Source organism: Cebus imitator, unplaced genomic scaffold, assembly GCF_001604975.1.
Source record: "Cebus imitator isolate Cc_AM_T3 unplaced genomic scaffold, Cebus_imitator-1.0 Scaffold221, whole genome shotgun sequence".
NCBI lineage: Eukaryota > Metazoa > Chordata > Mammalia > Primates > Cebidae > Cebus > Cebus imitator.
The window spans coordinates 3,313,742-3,322,015 of record NW_016107536.1 but is presented as its reverse complement, the minus strand read 5'-3'; the positions used below and the strand labels follow the sequence as shown (position 1 = coordinate 3,322,015).

The 8,274-nt window shown below is 43.2% G+C and overlaps 1 protein-coding gene across 3 annotated transcripts in view; it reads right to left on the bottom strand.

Annotated features, from left to right (window-relative positions):
- Positions 1 to 8,274, bottom strand: part of DOCK5 (dedicator of cytokinesis 5) — a 223,743-nt gene that overhangs the window by 38,352 nt on the left and 177,117 nt on the right. For all 3 annotated transcript variants that reach the window (XM_017549772.2, XM_017549775.1, XM_017549774.1), the window contains 6 exons: positions 7,537 to 7,595; positions 7,048 to 7,202; positions 5,813 to 5,898; positions 2,743 to 2,902; positions 2,107 to 2,147; positions 780 to 870 (listed from right to left, as the gene is read on the bottom strand). In XM_017549772.2, the coding sequence (XP_017405261.1) occupies positions 780 to 870; positions 2,107 to 2,147; positions 2,743 to 2,902; positions 5,813 to 5,898; positions 7,048 to 7,202; positions 7,537 to 7,595 (592 nt within the window). The remainder of the gene's footprint in view (positions 1 to 779; positions 871 to 2,106; positions 2,148 to 2,742; positions 2,903 to 5,812; positions 5,899 to 7,047; positions 7,203 to 7,536; positions 7,596 to 8,274) is intronic.

Below are 8,274 nucleotides of genomic sequence, written 5' to 3'. Positions count from 1 at the left end.
AAAAAAAAAAAAAAAAAAAGAAAAGAAAAAGAAAAGTGGGTAGGTTAGGGGCATGTTCTGAACAGAGGGGACACATCTCTTGCTTGCGGAGAATGTGGGAGGTGGTGAGTAAAAGAGAGAAATCAAAGATGACTATGAAGTTGCCTGAGCAACTAAATAGATAGGAATATTATCAGTAACATGGTAACGAGGTGCGGTAGGATGGGCTGGGGAGGAGCAGAGTGAGAAATCAAGGTTCCTGTTACTGGTTTGTTCAGTCTGAGCTGCGTATTAGCCAGTCAAAGTTTATACGTCAATCCAAAGTTAGAGGAAGTGATCAGGGCCAGAAATAATTACTTGAGATTCATAACATATAGATGTATTTATATCCAAGCCACAACATAAATCTATTTAGGGAGAGAATATAAATAGTAGAGTACTTCTATGGTATTATATTCACTTACAACTCATCTTTCTGCAGTTTTCTGAATTTTACACATTTTTTAATGTATTCATCAATGTGTGTTTTATTTTGAATTAGAGCGTCAATTACCAAAGGTTCCTAAGACATGGTCTGCTTTCCAAGGATTTTCAAATAAAAGATAACTGGAATTTTCCCATACTTGATCTACAAACTAGCTGTGCCTATTTAAAAAGAATTAAAAAAAAAAAAAACCCAACTTGTATAAAAGGATATCCCTGGAATAAGGTTTTTTCCCATTAAACTCCTGAAAGGTATAGAATTTAGTCTGAAAGGACACTGTACTCCACCCCATTGAAACAGGCTCTCAGCCATTCACCTGCAGAAGCTCAGCGTGCAAGAGAAGCGTGTAGGCAGCTTCTGTGTAGTTCTCACAGTCTCGGTGCAAATCTCGAAGCTTGTACAGATATCTGGCAAGAAGGGGAGAAAGGAAGTGTCACTCAAGAGTTTTTTGTTTTGTTTTGTTTTGTTTGGAGACAGGGTCTTGCTGTGTCGCCCAGGCTGGCATGTGCAGCGGTATGATCATAGCTCACTGCAGCCTTGAGCTCCAGGGCTCAAGTGATCCTCCCACCTCAACCTCCTGAGTAGCTAGGACCACAGGCATGTGCCACCAAGCCTGGCTAATTTTCATATGCTTTATAGAGACAGGGTTTTGCCATGTTGCCCAGGCTCAAGAGTTGATCTAGTGTTCAGCTCATTCCATAACCAGACCCCAGCCTGCTTCCCTGCCTGACTCCCTTCCCCATTACTGTACAGAAGCATTTCCTTCCTCTTGAGCCAAGGAGTTGGTTCCTCCCCATTTCTTTAATACGCTGTGCAGCCTCTAGCCTCCATGTTTTTCCGACTCCATCTAAACTAGACAGAGTTTCTCCTTTTTTTTTTGAGATGGAGTCTTGCTTTGTCTCCCAGGCTGGAGTGCAGTAGAGTGATCTTGGCTCACTGCAACCTCTGCTTCCTGGGTTCAAGTGATTATCCTGCCTGAGCCTCCTGAGTAGCTGGGATTACAGGTGCCAAACACCATACCCAGCCAATTTTGGTATTTTTAGTAGAGACGGGTTTCACCATATTGATCAGGCTGGTCTTGAACTCCTGACCTTGTGATCCCAGCCTTCCAAAGTGCTGAGATTATAGGCATGAGCCACTGTGCCCGGCCTCTCCTCTTTCTTTAAGGCAGTGATGCTTAATATTTTTAAATTTTAGGTCTTAGACCCCTTTGGGAAACTAATGAAAGCTATGAAATCTCTCCCCAAGAACCTGTATATTGGTTAGGTGCAAGTTTGTTTTATGGTCAGGGATTTGCAGACTTGAGGTTAGGACTCTTTGGCAGGTTTTCCTGCCTCTCCCTGTGTAGCCTCTCCCCACACAGCCTCTCCCTGTGTAGCCTCTCCTGCCCACCCAGGCAGAGAGAAGTTGTGTATCTCTCCCCTGATCCCTGACATGACCTCACTTAGGCACTCCTTCTAGTCGTACTTACTCACGTATCTGTCTAAAGAGTTTATCTGTTCAGGGTGAATGAAGCATATGATGTACTTTTAGGGGTCTCTCCAAGCAGCAAACACGGTATTGGGCATGGTATTTGTTTACTGAAGAAATCAATCACAAACCATGAAATAAATAGCAGAAGCAAGATGTTTCCTTCAGCTTACCGTATGTATATGTCCTCTCTCTTCTTTTCTTTATAAAAATTCTGCGAGAAAATAAAAAAAGAGGATCACAAAATCCCAACATAAATCAAGAGCTATTGACAAGCTGGCCACAAAAATAGCCAAACCGCTACTTTCCCTTTCCCACAGTTTCACTTTTCCAAAGAGTTCACTGTTTCCTTTTAACAAATATCCCCGTAAGAAAAGGGAATATTTATCCTCAGGAAGCAAAGGCACAAGAATGACATAATGGACTTTGGAAACTCAGCGGGGAAGGTTACAGGGGAGTGCGGAATAAAAGACTACATTTTGGGTACAGTGCTTGGGTGACAGGTGCTGTAAAATCTCAGAAATCACCACTAAAGAACTTAACCATGTAACCAGAGACCACCTGCACCCCCAAACCTATTGAAATCAAAATGAAAACAAACAAAAAACACTCCAAATTTATCCTCAGGGTCTGTGGCTGCAGATACCTGTGAGTTGAGCCAGCCATTCCGATTAGACTCAGGAAGACACTGGCCCTATAAAGGTGCCCCAGGGCGCCTCTGTGTTTGTGAGATCTACCTAGAGCTGTGCTGTGGGGTGCAGGGGCAGCCTGGCAGTGCCCTCCCGCCATCCCAGGGGCATGTCACATACCAGCACGTTCACGGTACAGCTCATGCGGTTCTCCTTGCTCTCATCCTGCATGACGATGGTTCTGTAGTCCAGCAGGTTCTCTAAGAGGCTGCTGACCAGGTGGGCGAAGACCTCCCCAGAGCCGGAGAGGTATTTGTGTTTCCGGCAATGTTCTAGAAGCCTGGAGGGGCGGAGGGAGAGACAAAAGCCCAGGTCCCGCACTGTCATTCCAGCAGCACTGACGAGGGTCTCAGCAGCAGTTGGGGCAGGATTTGATGACACACAATGTCAGCCTTAGATATGAAGTGACACAGTTACGCCAACACACACCTCAGGCAACACCTTCCTGTCCTGGAACCTTCTCTTATGCTACGCTTCTCTGTTGACTCGAGTTCCAGTTTTCTTTAGGACTCAGCTCAAGTCCCACCATCACTTAGAATCCCAGCCCAGTGTTCTTCTTACAACGTCTTTTGTGTTTGTGTTTTATTCAGTCAACAAACCCTTGCTCAAAAGGCTTATGTGTGCACTCTGAGGACTCTAATCAAGCTGTATGAGACCATTTTCTTCCTGTCTCTATTCTCCCTGAAGCCTGGCACTCAGGGCATCCTTCGAACATTCTGGAATGCCTTGGATGGATGTCCAGCCTAGAGGAACCTAGCACACCTGAAACGCTGAAACATGGCTCTTTAAAGTCTTAGCTTCAGATAAAAATGCAGAGTGATAAAGAAGCAAACTGAGGCTAAACTTTCAGTCTAAATCCTGTCCCTTTGGACGCTCATAGAAACAAATTCTGGGGCTTATTAGATTAGGTAACTAAAAGAAAATCTGGGACAAGAGGGAGAGGGAAAGAGAAAGAAATGGGTCCAAAACATTAGTCCAGATTTAGGGTTATTCTTGGGTACTGGAGACCTATGTATCTGTATTTTTTCTGAGTTAGTGATCTAGGAAGAATGAAGAAAATGAGGTAAGATCTTTATGTAAAAATAATCAGCTGTAGGATTAAAAATAGTAGCATATCATGTGAAATATTGCGTGTATATGTGCATAACCATTTAATTCCACATAAGATCAGAATTGCAAAAGATATAAACTGGGAGGTTTGAAGCTCAAATGGAAAGACTTAATGGAAACAGGATAAAAAGACCAACAAAAGTTCTTATCACCATTAAAAACAAAAGAAGAAAGACTTCTAGTCCTTTAAAATATACACTATTCATCAATTCAATTTTATTGCTAACTATTCAGAGTACTAGTTCCTTAAGGAATCTTCAAAACGAAAACATTTGGGAATCCTGTCCTTAAACACAGACCCTCATCCACAAACAGGTGAGCAATGTAGTGTCCAAGGCAAGCGCTCAGTTGGAGACACAGTGGGTCAACATCAGAAAAGTTCAGAGGACATGAGAAAGCAATGGTCTAGAGTAGCTACCACCTGAATGAAGGGTAGGTCTGTAAATAATAATAACAGTAGGCCAGACGGGGTCCCTCATGCCTGTAATCCCAGCACATTGAGAAGCCGAGGCGGGGACATTACTGAGGCCAAGAGTTCAAGACCAACCTGGGCAACACAGCAAGACTCTATCTCTACAAAAATAAAAATAACCAGCTGGGCATGGTGGTACATGCCTATAGTCCTAGCTACTAGGGAGGCTGAAGTGGGAGGATCACTTAAAGCAAGATTTTGAGGCGCAACAAAGCAAGACCCCTTTTCTACACAAATTAAAATAGCAAACAGCAAGGCATGGCAACACATGCCTATACCTAGTACTAGGGAGTGTGAGGCAGGAGGATTGCTTGAGCCCAGGAGTTCAAGGCTTTGGTGAGCTATCATGGCACCACTGCACTCCAGCCTGGGCAACAGAGAGAGACCCTATCTCTTACAAACAAACAAACAAACACAGGCCAGGTGTGGTGGCTCATGCCTGTAATCCCAGCACTTTGCAAGGCCAAGGTGGGTGGATCATGAGGTCAGGAGTTCGAGACCAGCCTGGCAAAGATAGTGAAACCCCGTGTCTATTAAAAATATACAAGAATTTGCCAGGCACAGTGGTGGGTTCCTGGAATCCCAGCTAGGGAGGCTGAAGCAAGAGAATCACTTGAACCCAAAAGCAGAGGTTGCAGTGAGCCAAGATTGTGCCACTGCACTCTAACCTGGGAGACAGCGCAAGACTTCAACTCAAAAAAAAAAGAGAAAAAAAAAAAACCACACACACACACACACATACAAAACAAACTGTAATAATAACAACCATGAACACTAGAGCAGCCAATATGTATTAGGCATGAACTCTGCAACAGATGCTACGTTAGCCCATCATCTCCTGTAATCCTCAAAATAATACAAAAAAAAAAATAGATGCTATTCTTGGAGAAAGGGAGAAAAATGAGGTGTTGGATAAGCAGAATGACTAGACTAAAGCCAAACTCTTAATATGTGGCAAAAACAGGGTCTGAAGATCAGTCTCTCACTGAGGCCAGCACCTAAGGGTTTTTAATCACTTTCCCAATCTTCATGACTCCACAGGAGCCAAGGAGGATGACGAGGGCAAAAGGGTTATAGGTGAGTGTGGTGTGGGGCAAGGGGGGACAGTGGGGACAATGGGAGCCCAGATAGAGGTATAGATGTGTGGAATGGGGTGGATGACAGGGCAGGGCAAAGACCAATCTGGCTGGAGATAGAACTGCTTTGGTTTTATGTCCTTTACGGGGCATAAGGTATTTGTGACATATACAACAGACCTTGACATATTTCTTCCTTTACATTGTTGCTTTGCAGTTATAATTAGAGGTGCTAAGACTTTTGTTGAAGTTCAAAAATGCAAACACTGGGCAAAATGCCACCGCTCTGTGCACCTCCTCCTCTCTTCCATCTGCTGTGTTCTCCAGGGCCAGGCTAGCCAGAAAACACCGACATTTGACTCCCACCAGATAAGTATGTCAGCCGTGGACAGTACACACCCCATAACCATACCGAAGACCACCGTGGGGGTGGCCCCGGCAACTCTGAGACTATCAGTGCAACAGTACCCCTGTTTTGCTCTGTTACTAAAATGACACCACTGACTTAAGGTTTTGTCCCTGAAATACTCACAGTTTTTCCAGAAGGACCTTGTATTGTTCGTCTCCTCTGCCCCCTTCTACTTCCTGGTCCAGCTTTGTGATCAGCTCATTCTCAAACTGAAAGCAAAGGCAGAGTTTCACAAGAAAAAATTGCATCTGTAGAAGACAACATGGCCAACCTTTCTAGACTTGGTCAACCCATTCATTAAGTTGTGAACTGTTTCCAGCACAGATAGGGAGCATCACAGAGGGTCACACATAAGCTGTGCACCAAGACCCTATCAAAATGTTCTAACATAGTCTCATGTTACTTTGTCCTTTGCATTACATTTGATTAAAAAAATAATTATTATTATCCAAAACATTGCTTTCTGTTACAACTATGCATGTAAAAATGGAATAATTCTCAGGCTGGGTGCAGTGGCTCACGCCTATAATCCCAGCACTTTGGGAGGCCGAGGAGGGCAGATCATGAAGTCAAGAGATCGAGATCATCCTGGCCAACATGGTGAAACCTCGTCTCTACTAAAAATACAAAAAATTAGTTGAGCGTGGTGGCATGTGCCTGTAATCCCAGCTACTCGGGAGGCTGAGGCAGGAGAATCGCTTGAACCCGGGAGGCAGAGGTTGCAGTGAGCTGAGATCGCGCCACAGCACTCCAGCCTGGCAACAGAGCGAGACTCCATCTAAAAGAATAAAAACAAAAATAAAAATAATTCTCGTTTTTCTATTTTAGTTTAGTTTCATGTTCAAGTCTCTGCAGTGAGATTGCTTTTGCAGAGGTTCACGGCCGCTAAAAGGTCCTTTCAATATTAATTCACTTCGTAGATAAGAAAACAGAGGCATGGAGAAGGCATATCAGGAAAACCACGTTCTCAAAGCTATAGAGTAATGGATTAGAACTTAATCCACTGCACTGCTTTCAGCCGTACTATATTAGATAGATTTTTAAATTCAATTCACTACATTACTCTCTGGGCTATACTGAAACAGCCAGGATTAAAATGCATGAAGTTAAGTTTTTTAAATTATCCAGAGACAGGATGCTGCCTTAGGAAAGACATGTAGCAAAAACATCTCTTCTAGGCTCTGTGCTGTATTATCTGACTTGATCTCTAATTGCTTTACAAAATGAAATGTAAAGTGAATTTTCAGATCAATATTGACTTGTACTATTTAGGTTACTGCTTCTCTACATAGAAAGAAATGAGTTATGAGTTGACTACATGTGCATTTACTAATACTACAGGGTCTACCACTTCTTACCATATGGAAATTGCCATTTCCACTGAAATTGAACTCACACTGCATCATATCAAAGAAAATGGGGATTGTGGCTTTCCGGAGCTCTACTTCGGGGGTCAGAGTGACTTCCAGAATCGGACCCACCATGGATGGGATGAATTTGATTTTGTGGGGACCTGAAATGAAAGTGAATGAAGATATTAAAAAAATATTTCACTGAAAGGAAAGTGTTACAATCTTCCTCCACAGGGCCCATAAGAAAAGAAAAGGTTTATATGGGAAAACCAACTCAATTCAGAAGTGAGCGACTTAATATTATATTCTGATAACATGTGGATGGCAGAGTAAGAGGCAGTTCATTGTCAATGAAACCTACAAATCAACTTTCACTTTCAGACACAAAGACAAATACATCTCAGGGTTATCTGGATTAAAATAAAAAAAGAATTCATCATGGGATGCTTATCACTCAGAGGTTGTGATCAGGCCTGTTCCAGGCTAGACACTCACCCAGGTTATACCATATGTCCCGGATTCTAAAGCCGATTTCCTTTCTCATGTCCCCATATCTAGGAAGAAGATCATAAACCAGAAGGAGGATTTGCAGTGGAAATGAATCGCATAAACATGGTAAGAAGGAAAGTAAAAACGGTCTGTGTCCCTCTTGGTCACTCTTAAGGCCCAGCGTTAAGAAATGAGGTTCATACCTAAACGAGCACCCAAAGGGAATGGGGCACACAGAGGCCAGGGGACCCTGACAGCATAAAAAAGCCAAATGAAAATGCTGAAAAATAACTGAGAAGATGAGATTAACAAACTCACTTCAGGGAGAAGAGTGAGACATAGACACAGCCAAACAAAACACGGCAAACACTGATGAAAAGGAAGATGAACAAAGCATGATTATCCAGTAATGTGACTGAGGTCTAACAGGCAGACTCAATACTTATATACTTTACAGACTTATGTTTGGGGAATATACATCCATTCCAGTGTGTTCTTCAAAGTATTCACATTGGAAGGCTCTACATCATGCACTCTCAATGGGACTGATATCCCCCACAAATGGATACAAATTGGTTCTTGGGGCCGGGCGCAGTGGCTCACGCCTATAATCCCAGCACTTTGGGAGGCCGAGGCAGGTGGATCACGAGGTCAAGAGATCGAGACCATCCTGGTCAACAAGGTGAAACCCCGTCTCTACTAAAAATACAAAACATTAGCTGGGCATGGTGGCACGTGCCTGTA